Source organism: Salmo salar, chromosome 03, assembly GCF_965601325.2.
Source record: "Salmo salar chromosome 03, fSalSal1, whole genome shotgun sequence".
In the NCBI taxonomy this organism is placed as follows: domain Eukaryota; kingdom Metazoa; phylum Chordata; class Actinopteri; order Salmoniformes; family Salmonidae; genus Salmo; species Salmo salar.
Window position 1 is genome coordinate 20,695,898 of NC_138293.1, and position 23,684 is coordinate 20,719,581.

The 23,684-nt window shown below is 42.7% G+C and overlaps 1 protein-coding gene and 1 long non-coding RNA gene across 2 annotated transcripts; both read right to left on the reverse strand.

Moving 5' to 3' along the window:
• Window positions 1–775: 775 nt before the first annotated feature.
• Window positions 776–3,020, reverse strand: LOC145850421 (uncharacterized). Its single transcript, XR_014391860.1, has 3 exons — window positions 2,889–3,020; window positions 1,189–1,261; window positions 776–964 (listed from the first exon to the last, which is right to left on the reverse strand). It is a non-coding gene; the product is annotated as an uncharacterized LOC145850421 (long non-coding RNA).
• LOC106599621 (protein FAM227A) lies at window positions 2,888–22,612 on the reverse strand. The gene is made up of 13 exons (XM_082973344.1): window positions 22,374–22,612; window positions 13,029–13,205; window positions 12,671–12,738; window positions 12,516–12,576; window positions 12,258–12,358; window positions 11,652–11,795; window positions 8,537–8,635; window positions 8,310–8,414; window positions 6,447–6,576; window positions 6,014–6,234; window positions 5,445–5,538; window positions 5,139–5,221; window positions 2,888–4,919 (listed from the first exon to the last, which is right to left on the reverse strand). Exons 2-13 carry the CDS (start codon window positions 13,147–13,149, stop codon window positions 4,662–4,664), a joined length of 1,485 nt encoding a protein of 494 aa, XP_082829470.1. The 5' UTR covers window positions 13,150–13,205; window positions 22,374–22,612; the 3' UTR covers window positions 2,888–4,661.
• Window positions 22,613–23,684: the final 1,072 nt, after the last annotated feature.

Here is a 23,684-nt window from a genome sequence, read left to right on the forward strand (position 1 = left end):
TAATTTATAAGTACAAAAATGTATGTGGCAACTGCAGATTGCCCCATTAATGTCCACTTTAAAACATCCACTTCAGAATAGCGAGATACGGCCAAAGATGCAGAAGCAAAGGAAGCAGTGTTGTTCAAACAAATCTCCTTAAATGGCCTGTGGACTCACCCTAGTGTGTCTCTTGGCTCGGAAGTGTGATATTTCTCCTTTTATGTCATGTAATAAATATTTTACGATAACATTCAGGGAATTCCAATGGCCGGCTGTCTGTCATTTGGTCTGTCAGTCTCTCTCTCTTTCTAGATGACACAGGCCAAATCACGCTGTTAGCTAAGTGTTGTTGATCCAGCGCTCTGTTTGAGCTGGCATCAGAGAAAAGCAACGTAGTTTGTTTTCTTTATCAGAGATGTATATTTTATTCAGTAATTAATGTTGTTGTCCTGTTTCTTACCATGAGTCATCAATTGATCACCCTGTAATCAATCTACTGTGCTGTCTGTGTTCTCCTTTCCAAAAGCAATGCTGGTGACCTTGAGAGGTATCGTCTGGGAGGTCAGATAAATATTGTCTATCATAAAGCCAAGATCTCTGTCCAAAACCCCAACCTATCCATATTGGATGTTAGGTTTTACACTTTTTCAGTCTTTGTTTTTAATGATTACTCAGAGTCAACACCATTCAGACACTGGTATTTGTAGCCATGTATATACCGCCACATTGTGCCTGTGGTAGTTCATTACAGCATTCCTGCAGACCCTGAAGCGCCAAATATAATCAAAGCCAATACAGGTGAAGCATGTTTTTTAATGCATTCCGATATGAGGGTAGTCAGGGTTCAGGTTCAGGGTTGAGGGGTCAAACCCGGGGGGTTAAGGGGTCAGACTGTGGGGTCAGGGGTGACTTTGTCCAGCCCAGACACAGCAATTTCGAAGGCGTGCATGACCTCAGAGCTGGTCCTGGTGTCCTCTTCATTCTACAATAACAATGACAGAACTGTCAATAAAGGGGTATACAGCTACTGTACTTGTAGCTACTTTATAGCTTATCTACCTTCATTCTACAGTAGTGAGGGCCCTGCCGCCCATTACTGAAATTCATATAGATCAGGTTAAGCCATACTCTCTGTGGCACAACACAACAGCACCACCTTTAATACGACAATAGTGAGGACTCACAGGACAGTCATGTAGAACTTACGATGGTCTCTGGGACCAGTAGCTGGCACAGTCGTTTGGTAGTTGTCTTCTGGGACAGGATCTTTTTCTGTTTCCTGATTAAAAGAGAGAGAAAGGAGCGTCACCAATACAGGACAGATCCAAGCATGCTTTTGTTCACTTTATTATCTTTTGAAAAGACAAAAAAAGCAAAGATACATTCGGGCAGAGGGTAACATATGAAAATATTATAAACTGGGTGGTTTGAGCCCTGAATGCTGATTGGCTGACAGCCATGGTATATCGGACTGTATGCCACAGGTATGACAAAATATGTATTTTTACTGATCTAATTATGTTGGTAACCAGTTTATAATAGCAATAAGGCACCCTGGGGGTTGTGGTATATGGCCAATATACCACGGCTAAGGACTGTATCCAGGCACTCCGCGTTGCGTCGTGTGTAAGAACAGCCCTTAGCCGTGGTATATTGGCCATATACCAAAGACCCCCATGCCTTATTGCTTAATTATACAACATAAAACACTTGTTTTCACAGGGGAGAAAAATTGCATGTGTATGGGCCAGGAAACATTGGTTGTGTGAGAGTAGGCCTAGAATCAGACAGTGAGAGCAGAGTAGGCTCTCATTACCCCAAATAGGTGACAAGTATTAATAGGCCAACATAGACAGATCCAAAGCAGACATTACATGGAGCATCATTGACTTCCAACACCACCCGTGGCTCGCTCTGCAGGTCTATGCTAAGCTACATCAATATGGTATCTCTCTGTGTGGTTATTCAAATGATCAAACTGAGCCTACAGGAGGACAAAACCTTGTATGGCTGAGGCAGCAGTGGGCATGTTTGCGTGCCAGGTGGCACCTTGTTCCCTACATAGTGCACTACTTTTGACCAGAGTGGTTCAATATGTAGTGGGTAGGGTGCCATTTGGGGTGCATCTTACGCCTTATGTGGATGAGACAGCATTATTTTAAATATATATTTTCAACGTTGTTTTTGTATTGACAAGGAGGGACACCATTATGCTAATTGTACTAACATAAAACTGGATATGTTACACAGGGCATTATGGGTATTGTAGTATATAATGCTACAGTTATCAATCAGAAGACCTTGCCAGGTCTCAATAGAAGAGATACACTGAGTATACCAAACATTAAGAACCCCTTCCTAATATTGTGTTGGGGCATGGACTCTACAAGGTGTCGAAAGAGTTCCACAGTGATGCTGGCCCATGTTGACTCCAATGCTTTCCACAGTTGTGTCAAGTTGGCTGGATGTCCTTTGGGTGGTAGACCATTCTTGATACACATGGGAAACTGTTGAGCCTTTAAAACCCAGCAGCATTGCAGTTCTAGACACAAACTGTTGCGCCTGGTACCTACTAATATACCCAGTTCAAAGGCACTTACATCTTTTGCCTTGCTCATTCACCCTATGACTGGCACATATACACAAGCCATGTCTCAATTCTGTCAAGGCTTAGATATCATTATTTAACGTCTCTTCTCCCCCTTTTCTACACTGATTGAAGTGGATTTAACAAGCATCAATAAGGGATCATAGCTTTCACCTGTATTCACCTGGTCAGTCTGTCATGGAAAGAGCAGGTGTTCTTAATTTTTTGTACACTCAGTGTATATCTTACAGTGTGTGTCATACTACAGTAAGATATACACTGTAGTGTTGAGCTGCGGTGTTGGGAATGTTAACTGTACCTGAAGTTTTCGTAGCGCTCATCCAGCTTCCTCTGGTTGAGAACATAGAGTTCCTTAGAGTATTGGCCCCACATGGTCCTGAGGTCCCTGCGGTGGGCCACAGAACGCTCATGGGCCTGACTCAGAATGTCCCTGTACGTCACTGATCCAGCCGTAACATCCCCATGGGGTCAAGGAAGGAACACTGGCTGTGATGTCATGTACAGTGCAATCAGAAAGTATTCACTTTTTCAGCATTTTGTTGTGTTACAGCCTGAATTTAAAATGGAATATAGAAATATAATATAATATGGAATTTATATAGAATATAGAATATAAATCTAATGGAATTTAGATTTTTGTCAATAAGTATTCAACTCTTATGGCAAGTTTAAATAAGTTTAGGAGTAAAAAATGTGCTTAACAAGTCACATAATAAGTTGCAATAATACAGTTTAACATGATTTTTGAATGACTACCTCATCTCTGTACCCCACACACAATTATCTGTAAGGTCCCTCAGTAGAACAGTGAATTTCAAACACAGATTCAACCACAAAGACCCGGGAGCTTTTCCAATGCCTTGCAAAGAAAGGCACCTATTGGGTGATGGGTAAAAAAAGAAGAAGCAGACATTGAATATTCCTTTGAGCATGGTGAAGTTATTAAATACACTTTGGATGGAATATCAATACACCCAGTCACTACAAAGATTCAGGCGTCCTTTCTAACTGAGGAAGGAAACCGCTCAGGGATTTCACCAATGGTGAATTCAAAACAGTTACAGAGTTGAATGGTTGTGATAGAAGAAAACTGAAGATGGATCAACAACATTGTAGTTACTCCACAATACTAACCTAGTGAAAATAAGGAAGCCTGTACAGAATACAAATATTCCAAAACATGCATCCTGTTTGCAACAAGGCACTGAAGTAATACTGCAAAAAATGTGGCAAAGCAATTCACTTTTTGTCCTGAAAACAAAGTGTTATGTTTGGGGCAAATCCAATACAACACATTACTGAGTACTAATCTCCATATTTTCAGTGGTGGCTGCACCATGTTATGGGTATGCTTGTAATTGTTAAGGACTGGGGAGGTTTTCAGGATAAAAAAGATACAGAATGGAGCTAAGCACAGGCAAAAGGTTAGAGGAAAACCTGGGTCAGTCTGCTTTCCACCAGACACTGGGAGATGAATTCACCTTTCAGCAGGTCAATAACCTAAAACACAAGGCCAAATCTACACTGGAGTTGCTTACCAAGAATGTTCCTGAGTGGCCAAGATAGACTTAAATCTACTTGAAAAGCTATGGCAATAGCTGAAAATGGTTGTCTAGCAATGATCAACAACCAATTTAAAAGAGCTTGCATAATTTTTTCAAGAATAATGGGCAAATGTTGCACAATCCAGGTGTGGAACGCTCTTAGAGACTTACCCAGAAAGACTCACAGCTGTAATCGCTGCCAAAGGTGTTTCTACAAAGTATTGACTCAAGGGTGTGAATACTTATGTAAATTAGATATTTCTGTATTTAATTTTCAATAAATCTGCAAACATTTCTAAAAACATGTTTTCACTTTGTCATTATGGGCATTGTGTGTAGATGGATGACATTTTGAATTCAGGCTGTAATACAACAAATGTGGAATAAGTCAAGGGGTATGAATACTTTCTGAAGGCACTGTATGTGGATGAGGGCGGCAGAATGGCTAATACAGGAGTACCCTCTAACTTTATCAACAGAATAATCTGTGGGGTACATGGTTGGCGCCGGGACACACACATACACATTTACACATACACATTTACACATTTACACCCACGCAAGGACGCACACTCACATATGTACAGTACACACACACACACTCCATTATTATCATTGTGAGGATATGGAGGCAGCTTGCTGATCTCGGTCCGGACCACCAGTACGTCTTGTCCCACCTTGGGGTCCATGTGGAGAACACGCATGTAGTACTGCACCAGAGGACTGTTGCCATACACGTTAAACACACTGCGCTTAAACGCCACGCCCGGATAGGCTACATGGGACTGGGGGAGAGGGGGAGAAACAGTGGGAATGAGAGAGGGATATGAAGGAGAGCGGATGAGAGAGGGGGTGAGAAAAAAAAGAGAAAGGTTTGTGTTTGTTTGAGAGAGAAAGAGAGAGAACGAAAGAAAAGATAAGGGGTAAATGAAACCATGTCAGCAGGGAGAGTAAGATAGACAGAATGAGTGTGAAAGCTGGACTGTGTGAAGTGCCAGTCTGACCTCTCTGGCAGGTGTCTGGTTGGCCTGTCCGGTCAGGGCCTTCAGGTCTGTCCCTGTGATGTTCGCTGAGCCCACGGTCTTCTCTGGAACAACCAGAACATCACACACAGCCAACAACAGAGAGACAGGGGAGACAAGAAGAGCACACAAAGAGAAAGTTGGCATTGAGTTGTGGTGAAGTCAATATCACTACCAAAGACCTATGCCATGAATCTCGAACTTGAATCAAGTCCATGCAGAGAAACCACTAAACACAGCCTACATTTAGACTACTTACGCTTACCAAATTGAGACATAGAGGTTTACCTTCCGAGCCTGACGTAGTGCTGGTTGTGTCAACTGTGCTTTTAGATGGCTGGCCCTCCAGAGTGGTGTGATTACTACTGGTCAGCAATGAGCTCTGAGACACACACAGAAGGGCATCAGTTCTGATCAAAAGGTGTCTCACTGGCCACAGACTTCATTTCAATGTCTAGTTTTGATTTACATTTGGTTGAGTTGTCCACTAACATGAATTGAATGTCACCATGTCATTGGACTTATGTTAAATGTTCCCTTACGTTGAAGACTTTTTGCAAATCCAATTCGTTTTCCACGTTGATTCAATGTCATTCGATTTTGTGGTTGAAATGATGTGGAAACAACTTTGATTCAACCTGCTTTTGCCCATTGGGGTGTTTGTGTGTGTGACTGAGCGTGTGTGTGTGTGTGTGTGTGTGTGTGTGTGTGTGTGTGTGTGTGTGTGTGTGTGTGTGTGTGTGTGTGTGTGTGTGCGTGCGTGCGTGCGTGCGTGCGTGCGTGCGTGTGTGTGCATGCTCATTGTAAGTGTGCGTGCTTGCATGCCTGCGTGAGTTTGAGAAAATGAAAAGACTGACCGGTTTCTTCCTCAGTAGAGTGGTGGCACTGCTGGTCAATTTACTATGAAAGGGCTCATCAACATAGGCACTGGAGAACATACTGTCCAGGAGAGACAGACATGAGTCACTCTCTTTCTCATTCCTCTTGTTCCCAGAAACAAACTGTACATGAGTGGCTTCCTCTGGCTCCAGAGCCTCAAAATCCCACTTCTTAAAAACATCAGGGGCAGGACAGATACCTGAGACAGACAGACAGACAGACAGACAGACAGACAGACAGACAGACAGACAGACAGACAGACAGACAGACAGACAGACGTAAACAGTGTCAGCTGGGAGGGTAGAAAGGTAGAATTAATATGAAGAGATACACTGAGTATACCAAACATTAAGAACCCCTTCCTAATATTGTGTTGGGGCATGGACTCTACATGAGTGTGTGCAGTGTCACCTCCTGTCCACTGGTAGGCAGTAAAGCACAGTGGGATGAGGAAGGTGTCACTGCGCAGAGTTCTGCAGGACTGAGGGAAACAACAGCAGAAGCAACAGTACAGGGTCTGGGCCAGGGTACTGGGGAACTCCTATAGAGGAAAGAGATTAGGAAATAGTTTTGATTATACTCAGTGTGAGATATATGTAAAAGCTATACAGTTGAAGTCGGAAGTTTACATACACTTAGGTTGGAGTCATTAAAACTCATTTTTCAACCACTCCACAAATTTGTTATAGTTATAGTTATAGTTTTGGCAAGTCGGTTAGGACATCTACTTCGTGCATGACAAGTCATTTTTCCAACAATTGTTTACAGACAGATTATTTAACTTATCATTCACAATTCCAGTGGGTCAGAAGTTTACATACACTAAGTTGACTGTGCCTTTAAACAGCTTGGAAAATTCCAGAAAATTATGTAATGGCTTTAGAAGCCTCTGATAGGCTAGTTGACATCAATTGAGTCAATTGGAGGTGTACCTGTGGATGTATTTCAAGGCCTTCTTTCAAACTCTTTGCTTGATGTCATGGGAAAATCAAAAGAAATCAGCCAAGACCTCAGAAAAAGAATTGTAGAACTCACAAGTCTGATTCATCCTTGGGAGCAATTTCCAAACTCCTGTTAGTACCACGTTCATCTGTACAAACAATAGTACGCAAGTATAAACACCACGCAGCCATCATATCGCTCGTTCTGTCTCCTAGAGATGAACGTACTTTGGTGCGAAAAGTGCAAATCAATCCCAGAACAACAGCAAAAGACCTTGTGAAGATGCTGGAGGAAACGGGTACAAAAGTGTCTATATCCACAGTAAAACGAGTCCTATATTGACATAACCTGAAAGGCCGCTCAGCAAGGAAGAAGCCACTGCTCCAAAACCACCATAAAAAAGCCAGACTACGGTTTGCAACTGCACATGGGGACAAAGATCGTACTTTTCGGAGAAATGCCCTCTGGTCTGATGCAACAAAAATAGAACTGTTTGGCCATAATGACCATCGTTATGTTTGGAGGAAGAAGGGGGAGGCTTGCAAGCCGAAGAACACCATCCCAACCGTGAAGCACGGGGGTGGCAGCATCATGTTGTGGGGGTGCTTTGCTGCAGGAGGGACTGGTGCACTTCACCAAATAGATGGCATCATGAGATAGGAAAATTATGTGGATATATTAAAGCAACATCTCAAGACATCAGTCAGGAAGTTAAAGCTTGGTCGCAAATGGGTCTTCCAAATGGACAATGACCCCAAGCATACTTCCAAAGTTGTGGCAAAATGGCTTAAGGACAACAAAGTCAAGGTATTGGAATGGCCATCACAAAGCCCAGAGCTCAATCCTATAGAAAATGTGTGGACAAACCTGACTCAGTTACACCAGCTCTGTCAGGAGGAATGGGCCAAAATTCACCCAACTTATTGTGGGAAGCTTGTGGAAGGCTACCTGAAATGTTTGACGCAAGTTAAACAATTTAAAAGCAATGCTACCAAATACTAATTGAGTGTATGTAAACTTCTGACCCACTGGGAATGTGATAAAAGAAAGAAAAACAGAAATATATCACTCTCTCTAATATTATTCTGACATTTCACATTCTTAAAATAAAGTGGTGATCCTAACTGACCTAAGACAGGGAATTTTTACTAGGATTAAATCTCATGAATTGTGAAAAACTGAGTTTAAATGTATTTGGCTAAGGTGTATGTAAACTACCGACTTGAACTGTACGTTTTATCTGTGAGTGCTCAGTTGAATCTTGTAATATTGTATGTTATGTGCATGATCAATCTATCAACCTGCACGGGAGTAGAGAAATAGAGGCATTACCCTGAGAAACCACTTGCCACTGCGTGATGTTAGACTCTGGATCAGGATTCGGATGTAATTCTCTGCGATTCGTGCAAACAGGCTGTCCTGTATGCGTGCGTCTGGCTGGAGAGAAAAACAAGGCAGCCTTTAATGTACCACCACTTGTGGTTTAAGTCTGTTGACAACTGCACTGCACTAGAGAATAAAAACATATGTGCATAAATGTGACTTTCTGTCAATCTCACCTGGAAGTGCTGTAGAAACAGCCACCAGAAGGAGTCGATGACAAAGTCCTCCATCATAGAAGAAGACAGGATGCTTTGGAACACTGCCTTGTACCTGGGCTACAGGACAGGATGGAGATGGAATGTTTCAAACATTAGTCAGATAATTATAATAGTTTGCTGACAATGTTTGAAATCATATTTGAAGTTCATGTTTATGAGCCATACTCTGTTTCCTTAGCCTGGTCCCAGATCTGTTTAACTACACATTTGGCATGACAAAAACCATAGTAGTTAGTTACAAAGACCAAACAGATCTGCAACCAGGCCAATGTTTCCTTTCTTCAAAGTGACTAATGACAAAACAAAAACAAGGATCCCCCTACCAAATGAAGAAGACTACAGCATATGCGTTGTAGTCCAGCGGATAAGAACCAAATATACCCGAGAAGTAGCAAACTTGTTACACTGATACTAGTGTAACCGATGTGAAATGGCTAGTTAGTTAGCGGTGGTTCGCGCTAATAGCGTTTCAATCAGTGACGTCACTCGCTCTGAGACCTGAAGTGGTTGTTCCCCTTGCGTTGCAAGGGCCGTGGCTTTTGTGGCGTGATGGGTAACGATGCTTTGTGGGTGTCAGTTGTTGATGTGTGCAAGGGTCCCTGGTTCGAGCCCAGGTTGGGGCGAAGAGAGTGACGGAACCTACACTGTTACACTAGGTACATTTTGTACATGAGTGGCCTCCTCTGGCTCCAGAGCCTCAAAAGCTCACTTCTTAAAAACATCACCTTAAGGAACATTTTAAAGATTGGAGGCAGTCTGGGAAGCATGTCAGTCAACCAGAGCGGCCATTTTAATAAAATGGCTGCCATTCAGATTTCCTGTTAGAAGAAAATAGGGTAAAATCATTCCAAACAATATGAAAATGACTTTGTAATGTTACCCACCTACTAAATAAATCCCACAGAAAATATTGAGAATAATTCTGATCATAAAATACTTTTAACACCTTGATGGTGCTCCTATCGAGGTCATTTTGACAATAATCCAGTGGCTAAAAAACTATTTGAATATGACAAAGCCACCAAATTCCACAAACAGCTGGGGCATGTCTAAATAAGTATTTTTGGCTATAGTGTCATCACAGACTTTTCAATATGGCCACCAACCAGCTGCATGGGGCCATATTGGACTAGATTCAGTTAGCCATATCTGCATAAATAATTGTCAGGGTTGTAATGTACTTAAGTAAAAATTATTTAAGTAGTTATTTGGGGGTATGTGTACTTTACTTTACTATTTATATTTTTTGCCAACTTTTACTTCACTACATTCCTAAAGAAAATATGTACTTTTACTCCATACATTTTCCCTGACACCAGAAAGTACGCGTTACATTTTAACAGGAAAATGGTCCAATTCACACACTTATCAAGAGAACATCCCTAGTCATCCCTGCTGCCTCTGATCTGGCGGACTCACTAAACACAAATGCTTCATTTGTAAATGATGTCTATGTTGGAGTGAGCCCATGCTATTGTCAAATATATATATATATATATATATATATATATATATATATATATATATATATATATATATATATATATATATATATTGTACCGTCTGGTTTGCTTAATATAAGGAATTTGAAATGATTTATCCTTTTACTTTTGATATTTAAGTACATTTGAGCAATTCCATTTACTTTTGATACTTAAGTATTTTTAAAACCAAATACTTTTAGACTTTTACTCAAGTAGTATTTTACTGAGTGACTTTCACTTTTATTTGAGTCCTTTTCTATTAAGGTATACTTTTACTCAACTGTGACAATTGAGTAGTTTTTCCACCACTGATAACTGGTACATACAGCCAAATGATGGATTAAAATGTTTGACGGGAAAATGTAAAAAAGAAAAATCTAAAAGAAATTGTCTGGAAAACACAATAAAATTGCCAAAAAGTTCCATATATACAAATTCTTTAAACGTTTAGTAAAAAAAGTGGTGAAATTCTGTTTTTTGTAATGTTTTCATGGCTAGTTCCAATACTTTACATGCAAACACTCTAAAAAGTCATATGGGTCTTCCCTGAAGTCTACTTTTTGCAATGATATATAATATGATATTCTGTTTTGTGTACATTTCATGAAATGTGACAGGAAACATGCCTAGTACACATCACTTTAAGAAAAATCACATAGGAATGTATTATGTCTAGCAGAGAGACAGGTAACCCATTTTAACAAAATCATTTTATGAGGAGACCTTTCGGCCTTCAAACAAAGTAAGTAAAAGTCTAAACAAAGATGTTTAGCTATAGTGCCACTGAGATTTAACCTATTATACACAGTGGTGTAGTGCTATTGTTTTAGGTGCCGGAGCGAAAAAAAGAAAATGACGTCGTCATTTCTCAATCAACGTTTGCAGAGTAGCCTGTTGAATAATATAATTGTATATGCATGAAACACATCATTCAAATACAACCTATACCTGCCTATACCTACACACATTGACTTGAATAAATGTTTGTATATTTAACATCTTCTTGAGTGATGTGAGTAAATGCATTTCAGAGCAGATGTAACAAGCTACAGACTAGCCTACCTGTAGTGTTTCCATTGGGTTTCTTAACCAATTTTTTAGCGGCCATACTGGGATTGACCGCCAGGGGGGTAATGGACAATCTGTGATGACAGTATAGCCACAAATACTTATTTAGATATGCCCTAGCTGTGTGTGAAATTTGGTCTTTATCACATTATCCACAATTTCCTCATGTAGCCGCTAGACTATGGTCACAATGACCTCAATATGACCACTATTAAGGTCTTAAGAGTACATTATGATTATTGTCTATATTATCTGTGGGGTTTATTTAGTGCATAGATAACATTACAAAGTCATTGTTTGGAACGATTTTACCCTATTTTCTTCTAACAGGAAATCCGGATGGCAGCCATTTTATTACAATGGTCGCCCTGGTTGACTGACAGGCTTCCCAGACTGCCTCCAATCTATAAAATGTTCCTTAAGGTATCTAGTATTGGTGTACCAAGGTTGATACTTGTATCATAAAATGGAACAATTATTTCACCTATCCGCTGGACTATTGATATAGTGCTGTTTAGTACCTTGTCGGTGAGGTGCGGCTGTGCCCTCACTACGTGGGTAATGATGGTAGAGAAGGTGTTGCTGTGTGGCAGGGGCATGGGCATGTCGTCTCTGAACCCTGGGTACTGATACAGCTCCACCAGCTTGGGCATTCCCACTTCACGCTGAGGATAAGAGAGAGAAAGCAGATAGATACACATTAAACCATCTCAGCGGGAAAGAAATGTGATTTCCCATGTCTACTTCTTCTGCCTGCTGGGATAACACACATTTCTATTTGAACACACACAAATGACCAACATAAAATCCCATTACAATTCTCAGTTTAAACTTGGTATGCAGTATTGTCTCTTAATTCAATCAGGAACAAGTATGTTCAATATTTAATTTACACATGAGTTGAATGGGTCAGAAGAACCTATTACAGTAATTACATTATGTATACAGGATAACAATGTGACCAACCAGCTTCAGTGTTCTCAACGAGGACAGCTCTCACTGATTATGGATGATTATTGATCAAAATTACCATTGACATAATAGGTAGTTCACATTTGGGTTTCACAGGCGATACATCACACCTCTTCAACACCATCCTCCTCCCTCCGTCAATTGTGAGCCCTGACCTTTTCAGCTGGCATGTTGCGCCGGCGATTCTGCAGCGACGTGGACGAGTCCTGCTGGGAGGACAGCCGAGTGAACTTTGACCTTGCCTTGTCTTGTCTGTCTGGAGGGAGGAGAGATATCACATGATTACTTAACCCTGTATCAAACCATTAGACCATTGCTAAAATTCTGTTTCCCTTTTCCTATTCCTTGAAACTATAAGAAGACATAAGCATGTCTGAAATGTCATGAACCCATAAGAAACCATGTGTCTGTACCTTTGCCCTCTGCGATAGCAGCTAGGTGAGTATGTAGCGTCTGTCCCCAGTCATAACCCATCTGAAAAACACAGCTTCCAGGTCAGGATACAAAGACTATACTATGAGGTGTGTGTGTGTGTGTGTGCGTGTGTGCGTGCGTGGCCTTCACTCACAGAGCTGAAAAGGGGAGGCAAACGGGCAATCCTTGCACTGAGGGTCCCCATTGAACCCACCAAACAGGCTGTCACACCCCCGTTAAGGACAAACAGAAATTCACATTGTATTATTTCAATATTTATCAGTCATATCATAACACAACAATGAGGTAATTGGAGAGAAGTGTGTGGGACAGTGAGGGACACTAATGTACATCACCATGATTGTGTAAACTATTTCACTTAGGCCTACTGTATGGGGACACTGCATGTTTTCAATTGGCTAGGCTACTGCCTCCCTACCATTAGCTGGGTTTAGTCCACGATACGATACAGGGATCTAAACTAGAGCTATCCTAACATGTGAAAAGGATACAGGCTGGAGTGCGTGAGGACTCTTGTAGGCTCTCCTTCTTGCTTCGCGCAGTGACAGGGTTCTCGCTCACGTCCTCCTGGTACACCACGATGGGTGCGCACTGCTCACTAATGTCCGCCATTGTGGACCTCTGCCACTACCACATCTGCCGCCGCAGCAAAAAACCTAGGGACACGGCTGGTGCATGGCGTCATTTTAAGTTCTCAATAAATTCCAAAGCCTATCAAACACTCTCTATAAGCCTATATCAACACAGCAGGAAAAACAGCATGACATTGACATTTCTTACATTTTGATCACAGCAAAAGGAAGGTAACATTGCCACTACCTTGCTCTCCAACCAAGGAGCATGATTTGAGGAGCAAACTGAATCAGCCGAAAAGGAAATACATTGGAGGCCAGTGGGAATTAATAAAAGCGCTTCTTTATTGATAAAACCAGCGCATTTTGGCCTTTCATCCTTCAGCCTTCATTGGTATTTACAGAAAGAATATGAAAGAGTATTTTATTTCAAATGACCTCCTACGGCTTCCAATAGGTCATTCTATGTCTATAAACAACTGGTCAGATTTTTGCAACCCAATCACATAGTTTTTTTTGTATTCCCATTGTGATTGATCCTTGAACCCATATGAGGCCATTTTGATATTAGTATTTTATGCATCAACCAATGGAGGTCATGTTTGTTATGGGTGTAAGATGGCACGTTGATGCTATCTGTTGGTAAATGTTCATTACTGCAACACCAGTGTTTTACCAGTGTACTGCATATACCCTTGCAATGTGCTGACACAACTGGTTACTTGCATCAGTGACACTGTCTCGTCATTTAACATCCAAACATGACCACCGCAAATCAGAGCGAACTGTTTGGGTTTACAAAAAATTCAACTGAGTAAAATATTGCCGGGAATTCACCTTAACTACAGTGAGTTTGCTAGTTAGCAATTAGCTTCAGTGTTGTTAGCATCAGATAGACATGGCTGATAACATTCCCCCTCCCGTCATTATGAAGCTCAGCAGAGATAGGAGCACGAACTGGGATACGTCCAGAAGAGAATGGAAGGACTATGCACCAGCTACTGGACTTCTGGAAAAGGTTGATGATGCAGTGGCTGCCAGTTTGAGGACTATAATGGCTGCTGAATGCTGACATCTATACAACCACAACCTGAACCTAACAGCAGCTCAGCAAGGTAACGCAACAGCTATTCTTGATGCTCTTGAACACAACTTTAACTACATGTGAATATGGTGCTTTAAGAGACAAACTGATCAGCGATAAGATAGTGCTCGGCATAGCTGATGAAGGCACGTGCAGACGTTTGCAGAGAGCACGGGACCTGACACTGGTCTCGGCATTGGATACATGCCGTGCGGGAAAGATTACTCTTATAAGGATGAGGTCCATGGTGTTCGAAAGGTAGCATATGGACCATGTCAATGCTACATTCAGGCAGCCAGCTAAGAAATTCCCCTTTGCCACAGCTAATGCTAATACTACAGCCAACTCTGCAATAGACAGCCCCTATACGTGCAGATATTGTGTTATTTCTCACGGATGTGGAAAAGAACACTGCACAACCATATATGAAAATGTGTAAAATCCTGTGGCACAGCTAATCACTTCGAAAGGGTCTGCATGAAGAGCAAGAGAAAGGAGGGGAAAGTGCATTCCATTGAAACAGACACAGATGAAGGGAACAACAGCACTGAGAACCACAACAATGCCAGCTAGATTCTGAGGCCACATGCCTTAAAGACAAAAGGAGGCTTGCGCCCAGAGACAAACAAACACAGAGTAGCACCAAGCTGAAACTGTATTCAGGCCAGCTGATGACCTGTTTAGGCCTGTGTGTGACAGAGTGTGTTGTACTTGGCCAGAAACACACCCTTAAGTTTGAAATAGTTGAGGCTAGTCAACAGCCATTACTATCAGGGTCAACATGTAAGCACCTCGGGCTTATTAACTTCACCATTCCAGCAGACCTTAACACTATAGACAAAGTCCAGGCTGGGCCTCTGAGCAAAGAGACACTCCAAAGCAAATACCATAATGTCTTCAATGCACCGGTCTAGTCAGTTCCCGGCAAAGTCCACTTTGAGTTGGATACAGCAAACTAGCCAGTTCAGTGTGCACCTCGCAATGTACCAGTGGCCCTGAAAGCAGCTGTGAAGGCTCAGCTCGACAAATATGAAGCAGATGGCCACATCACATCTGTCCTACATGGCCTACAGACTGGATTAGTAATATGGTTATCTTCAAGAAACCAGACAAGCTACAGCTATGCATTGATCCTTAACACGTCAACCGGGTTCTGCGATGTTCACATAACATTATGCCCACATTGGAGGATGTTCTTTACAAGCTCCCGAAGGCCAGAGTCTTCACGCTCATGGACGCCAGAGTTGCCTTCCTGCAGTGCAAACTCGACGAGCCCAGCACCTACATGACCACCTTTTGGACACCCTGGGGTAGGAAGTGGTGGTTGAAGCTCCCGTTTTGGGTCTCCTTGGATCCAGATGTGTATCAGTGGAAAACGCACAAGCTGCTGGTTGGACTCAGTGGCGTGAAACCCATAGTAGATGACATCATCGTAGTGGGCTGTGGGGACAGAGCTGAGGAGGCAGACCATGACCATGACTCCAAGCTGCTGGCCCTGATGGACAGATGCAGACAGGTCAAGCTAAGGCGAAGCATAAAAAATCTTCAGTTAAAAGTGCTAGAGGTCTGCTTTCACAGACACATCTTGTCCTCCATCTGATTGATTCAGAGAATGTGAAGGCTGTCTTGGACATGCCACCCCACGTATCTGACGTGAAGTCAGTGCAGCACTTCGTCGGATTCGTCACCTACCTGGTCAAGTTTCTGCCATGGCTCTCTGAGGTGTCTGAGCAACTAAGGAGGATCATGGACAAGGACACCATCGGCATTGGCTTCCAAAACACAACACAGCGGTGAGGAAAATAAAGTAACTGATCACCCAGACACCTGTCCTGCGATACTATGAAGTGTAAAAACCTGTCACGATTCAGAGTGACTCGAGCCAGTATGGACTGGGCTGTTGCGACAGGTAGCCTAGCAGATAAGAGCATTGGGCCAGTAACCGAAAGGTCGCTGGCTTGAATTCCTGAGATGGCAAGGCGGAAAAATCTGCAGTTCTGCCCTTGAGCAAGGCAGTTAACCCCCAACACCAACTGCTCCCCGGGTGCCGATGATGAGGATGTGGATTAACGCAGCCCCACACACGTGTCTGATTCAGAGGGGTTGGGTTAAATGAGGAAGACATATTTCGGTTGAATGCATTCAGTTGTGCAACTGATTAGGTATCCCCCCATTCCCTTTCCCTTCATGCAGGACGGCCAGCCTGTGCCATTCGCCTCTAGGGCACTCATTGCGGTCATCCCCCTCTTCAAAGGGGATACACTCTAGACCCAAACTGCTACAGACCTATATCTATCCTACCCTGCCTTTCTAAGGTCTTCGAAAGCCAAGTTAACAAACAGATCACTGACCATTTCGAATCCCACCGTACTTTCTCCGCTATGCAATCTGGTTTCCGAGCTGGTCATGGGTGCACCTCAGCCACGCTCAAGGTCCTAAACAATATCATAACCGCCATCGATAAGAGACAATACTGTGCAGCTGTATTCATCGACCTGGCAAAGGCTTTCGACTCTGTCAATCACCAGATTCTTATCGGCAGACTCAACAGCCTTGGTTTCTCAAATGACTGCCTCGCCTGGTTCACCAACTACTTCTCAGACAGAGTTCAGTGTGTCAAATCGGAGGGCCTGTTGTCCGGACTTCTGGCAGTCTCTATGGGGGTGCCACAGGGTTCAATTCTCGGGCCGACTCTTTTCTCTGTATACATCAATGATGTTGGCCTTGTTGCTGGTGATTCTCTGATCCACCTCTACACAGACGACACCATTCTGTATACTTCTGGCCCTTCTTTGGACACTGTGTTAACAAACCTCCAGACGAGCTTCAATGCCATACAACTCTCCTTCCGTGGCCTCCAACTGCTCTTAAATGCAAGTAAAACTAAATGCATGCTCTTCAACCGATCGCTGCCCACACCTGCCCGCCCGTCCAGCATCACAACTAATCTGGACGGTTCTGACTTAGAATATGTGGACAACTACAAATACCTAGATGTCTGGTTAGACTGTAAACTCTCCTTCCAGACTCACATTAAGTATCTCCAATCCAAAATTAAATCTAGAATCGGTTTCCTATTTCGCAACAAAGCATCCTTCACTCATGCTGCCAAACATACCCTCGAAAAACTGACCATCCTACCGATCCTTGACTTTGGCAATGTCATTTACAAAACATCCTCCAACACTCTACTCAGCAAATTGGATGCAGTCTATCACAGTATATGGGGCTTTGTCACCAAAGCCCCATATACTACCCACCACTGCGACCTGTATGCTCTCGTTGGCTGGCCCTCTCTTCATATTCGTCGCCAAACCCACTGGCTCCAGGTCATCTATAAGTCTTTGCTAGGTAAAGCCCCGCCTTATCTCAGCTCACTGGTCACCATAGCAGCACCCACCCGTAGCACAGGCTCCAGCAGGAATATTTCACTGGTCACCCCCAAAGCCAATTCCTCCTTTGGCCGCCTTTCCTTCCAGTTCTCTACTGCCAATGATTGGAACGAACTGCAAAAATCACTGAAGCTGGACACTCATATCTCCCTCACTAACTTTAAGCACCAGCTGTCAGAGCAGCTCTCAGATCACTGCACCTGTACATAGCCCATCTGTAAATAGCCCATCCAACTACCTCATCCCATACTGTAATTTATTTTGCTCCTTTGCACCCCAGTATCTCTACTTGCAAACTCATCTTCTGCACATCTCTCTCTCCAGTGTTTAATTGCTATATTGTAATTATTTCACCACTATGGCATATTTATTGCCTTACCTCCCTTATCCTACCTCATTTGCACACACTGTATATAGACGTTTTCTATTTTATTATTGACTGTGTTTGTTTATTCCATGTGTAACTCTGTGTTGTTGTTTGTGTTGCACTGCTTTGCTGTCACGGCCGTTCGAAGGAGCGGACCAAAATGCAGCGTGTTCGTAGTTCCACATATTTATTAAAAGTGAAACTTTATGCAATACACTTAAATACTTGAATATACAAAAACAACAAACCGTGACGCATAGAGGACAACACACTATTCAAAAGATAATAACCCACAAATAACAATGAGAAAAACCCCAACTTAAATATGATCTCTAATCAGAGGCAATGAGGATCAGCTGCCTGAAATTAGAGATCAACCCCAAACAATCCCAACATAGAAATAGAAAACTAGAACTTAAACATAGAAAAACCCAAAACACCCCGTCATGCCCTGCCCTACTCTACTATAGAAAATGACATCTTACTAGGGTCAGGACGTGACAGTACTCCCCCCCCCCCCAAAGGTGCAGACTCCGAATGCAAACAGACAAAAAAAAAAAACACAAAGGGAGGGTAGGGTGGGTGACTAATGTCTATGGCGGCAGCTCTGGTTCCGGGCGTAGTACCCCCACCGCCCACTTCTGTATATCCGGAGGAACCAGACCATGGATCATCGCCGGAGGCTTCGGACCGCCAACCGCTGCTGAAGACTCTGGGCTAAAGGCCGCCGTAGAAGACTCTGGGCGGCAGACCGCCGCTGAAGGCTCTGGGCTGCAGACCGCCGCTGAAGGCTCTGGGCTGCAGACCGCCGCTGGGGGCTCCGGGCTGAGGAGCGTCGCTGGAGGCTCCGGGCTGAGGAGCGTCGCTGTTTTGGGGGCTGCCTCTCGCACTTGCCTCTGGGTGGATATAGCGCCTCATAGTATCGCCGCTCCGCTCTCGCTGCCGATCTCGTCCTTCGGGCGGCGATACGCCCCAGCCTGCCTCCAGGGTCCTTTCCCGTCCAATATCTCCTCCCAAGTCCATTTGTCCTGCTGCTCCATTCCATGCTGCTTGGTCCTTTTATGTTGGGTTATTCTGTCACAGCTGTTCGAAGGACCGGACCAAAATGCAGCGTGTTCGTAGTTCCACATATTTATTAAAAGTGAAACTGAATGCAATACACTTAAAAACTTGAATATACAAAACAACAAACCGTGACACAGAGCGGACAACACAATACTCAAAAGATAACCCACAAACAACAATGAGAAAAACCCCAACTTAAATATGATCTCTAATCAGAGGCAATGAGGATCAGCTGCCTCCAATTAGAGATCAACCCCCAAACAATCCCAACATATAAATAGAAAACTAGAACTTAAACATAGAACCCAAAACACCCCCTGTCACGCCCTGCCCTACTCTACTATAGAAAACTACATCTTACTAGGGTCAGGACGTGACATTTGCTTTATCTTGGCCAGGTCACAGTTCTCAACTTGCCTACTACTTGCCTACTCGACTCGGAAAGTTGCACCACCCTTCTACTTGGTCACTGTACCGTCATAACAGGGTTAATCTCTTGGTTGCTGAGCTAACACCTACTCAGAACCCCGACGGTCATAGGGGTCGCATGACAAATGACGGACTCCCAGCAAGTCACATGGGGCCTGAGGCACTGGGCGAAGAACCAGCGGATAACAGGGCGGCAGCTTTCTCTCCCATCAACACTCGCCTCAGACTGTCAGGTGACACGCCTGTGCATGATCCCCAGAGTCCTGACTAAAAAGCCTCCAGTCTTTTCATGCTGTGGATGGCTGTCGCAGCCATCTAAGATACTTAGTCTGGAGGTTTTCTATATGGACTGTTGACAGAGTAAAAAAATAAATAATAAATAAAGAAGACAAAAAGACAGAATGCACTGAGTATCTTTACTGAAGACTTGACTATCATTTAAAAAAAGGTAAAAGTGAAAAGACTGAGACAAATGGACTCAATATCATAATTTGTTGTTAATTTTATATCTGAAAAAGTCCAAACCTTTCATGTTGCATATTATTACTAGGTTTGTTGTCTTAGTCAATAGACAATCCCCTGTCCTTTTTTCTGAAAGGGAAGACGTTATGGGTGTAAGATGGCACGTTGATGCCATCTGTTGGTAAATGTTCATCACTGCAACACCCAGTGTTTTACCAGTGTACTTCATTTACCTGGATGTATTGAAATGTGCTGAACAAGACTGGTTACTCGCATCCACGGCCGGCCTGCTCATTAGGCGGGACTAGGCTTTCGCCTATGGCGGAAAATTGACGAAAGGCGGCATTTTCTGAGCTAAACTGACCTGGTGGTGTATAAGCCAGGGCCGGAGATGTATGCGAGTGACAGGCTCATCAGGGCTACTGCATCAGACACACACACACGCTCCATGCATGAACAACATGCAGTGTGCAGCTTACAAACAGAGCAAGTGGATGATGAACTCATCAACCAGGCTGACTACCTCAATGTTACGGACCAGCGCCTTATTCAAATCAGACAGCACACAGACAGGGAAGAGCACTTCCAGACATTGAGGTCTGTGATTCTGATGGGCTGGCCAGACTGCAAGGAAGAAACTGCTCTAGCCATCAGAGAATATTGGCCAGTCAGAGAAGAGCTCATTGTTCAAAATGAGGTGCTATTGGTGCCTCAGGCCCCACCTCCAAAAACAACTCATAAAACCTCATATTTCTCCCCCTAAACAATGACAATTTTTAGGTAAGCGTTAATGCCGCCATGTGATAAGCTGTGCCCACTTTATCAAAGGCAGAGGCGCAAAATATTTTGCTTGTTCATTCCCAGCGCGCCTCTCCAGGGTGCTGGGAGAGACGCATCGCTGCGGCACTCGATCAACATTCCGTCCAAAAAAGATCTAATATAAATCATGTAGCAGATATTGGATATGGTAGAAAGAGTATGTGGCCTTTTATGAAGATTTGGAGATAAAATGTATGACAATGTAATGAGATGGGACACTTTCTACATCATGCAGGAGTCTTCGATCAACTAGCCTAACCTAAATGGCGCCAAATCAAATAAAAAAATGTAATGTTAACAAACAACATATACTAAAAACAGGACAGGTCAAATTAAAATGGACAATATGGAATGGCCAATCACAACTGTTCTCCAGGAGTTTCACCCCATTGTCATGATCAGTGGTTTCAAGTTTCTATCTGTCAATTTTTGACAAGCTGCATTTCCCGCTGTGTAAACACATTGCAAATAGGGTCACGATAACGCCTGATGAAGTTGGGTAGCTGATATTCAGAGTTTAAATAGCGAAATTGATTAATAACAGAAATCAGGACTAATAAATCCCATGACACTGCCCGTTTTACAAATGATGGGACTACCACATGGATCGGCATTCATAAAATTCCATTGCAGGCTGACATGGTAGGCTACACACCAGTAAACACAAGCTGACGTCTTTATTAGTGTTTTACAAACTGTAGGCTTACCACATAGATGGGCATTCATAACATTTTATTTCAGGCAACACTGTAGGCTACACCTCAGCAAGCACATACCAACACCAACGCCTTTTGCATGTTTTTTTTTATGCAATCCGGACCGGCCTTGATTTCCACATCCACGGACATTGATTTTTGGTCCGGCCTGGACCAAATCTGAATCAATAATAGATGTCTAGGTTTGGTTCAGATTTTGTCGGGTCTGGACCAGCCTTGATTTGGCCCAAACATAGACGTCGATAAATTACGTATTTTCAACTTTCATTCAGAACCAAAAATGAGCCTGATTTCAACATCTGGAAATGAAGTATTTTCAACCTTCATTCAGAACCGATAATGATTTCAATATTCTGAAAAACCATTTTTTTTCAACGTCCTAGAAAATATGAATTTTAAGCATACGGAAAATAAGTATTTTCCCCATTCATTCAGCACCTAAATTGAACCTAACTTCGACGCCTGGAACATTTTTGACATCTTTTCAACATCATTTTTTGCTATTCCATTTTTTTGGGGGGGGGGGGGGGGGGGGAGACTGAAAAGAACGGAAAGGACCAGCCCTGCTCGGGTCATTTAATGCTGCATTCAAAACAACTGGGAACTAGGAAATCTCGACTTCTGACTTCAGCGTATTCAAGACAACTGGGAACTCTATTTTTTTTTTAAGATCATGCACCTCGGAATTCTAAATCGGAAACTCTGGCATCTTTCTAGATGCGGTAGTGTTCTAGTGCCCTCTTAAGAGTTTTGGAATTTCCTCTTCCTTTTTTTGTTGTTACCACGCAATGTGCAACTTATTCTGTTAAAGTTTAATGGACGTCTATTTTGGAGAGCAAATCTGTGAAGAAAAACTACTGTCTAATCACATGAGGTGCTAAAAGCCGTATATCTCTCCATTGACGAACTGTTTGATTAGAAGTTACTTACGTCAATTTGCCTGGCTGTAAAACACCTGTCCAGTCGTCCTGTCCCCTCGTACTGAAATTCACGCAGCTCTGTGTGTGGAATTCAAGAGCGCGTTACCGAGGAAACCCTGTGACGCCATCCAACAAATATTGCAGATAAAGACAGGCCTACTAGTCTAAATACTCTACTAACATAAAAGCTGTTAGAATTATAAGTGTATGTATGTCCCTTAAGGTCCTTGTGTAATGTGATATTGTACCCCCTAGCCCAATTGTCCATTGTATATTATTCATATCTACTTGTGTTCCCACATGTACTTCCTGCATTGATTTGTTGTTAAATAAAACATTTTTTTTAAACTTAACTTTAAAAAAAGACAGGCCTGTTAGCTCCTCATTAAAATTACATGGGCATTTTTTTATTTAAATACTATGAAACGGAATGTCTAGACTGAGCATGATGATGTATTTACATGATACTAACTACAACAATCTATGGTAGCCATGTTAGCTTCCATTAACACAATAGATGTGTGGTATCTAGAGGTAAAGAAAATACCATGGAAACCCGTGGGGGAAAGGGCTGTGGGGGAAAGATCCCGAGTCTCCTCATTGGCTCCTAGCAAAACTAGCCTACATATAGGCTATTGTTTATACACTGAGTGTTCAAAACATTAGGAATTGGTCTTTCCATGACACAGACATAGAATCCAGGTGAAAGCCATGATCCCTTACTGATGTCACCTGTTAAATCCAGTTTAGTCAATGTAGATCAGGGGTCTCCAACCTTTTCTAACACGAGAGCAAATAAAAAAAGAATGAAACATGTTGCAAGCTATATATATTTTTTTATATAGCACTCAAATAAAATAAAATAAAATTGTATTAGTCAAATGCGCAGAATACAACAGGTGTAGACCTTACAGTGAAATGCTTACTTACAAGCCCATAACCAACAGTGCAGTTTCAAAAAATACGGATAAGAATAAGAGATAAAAGTAACAAGTAACTAAAGAGCAGCAGTAAAAAATAACAATATTTCCATGGGGGTGCCGGTACAGAGTCAATGTTCAGGGGCACCGGTTAGTTGAGGTAGTATGTACATGTAGATAGAGTTATTAAAGTGATTATGCATAGATGACAACAGAGAGTGGCAGTGGTGTGGCGAGGGGAGGGGGGCAATGCAAATAGCCTGGGTAGCCATTTGACTAGATGTTCTACAGTCTTATGGCTTGGGGGTAGAAGCTGTTTAGAAGCCTCTTGGACCTAGACTTGGTGCTCCAGTACCGCTTACCGTGCGGTAGCAGAGAGAACAGTCTATGACTACGGTGGC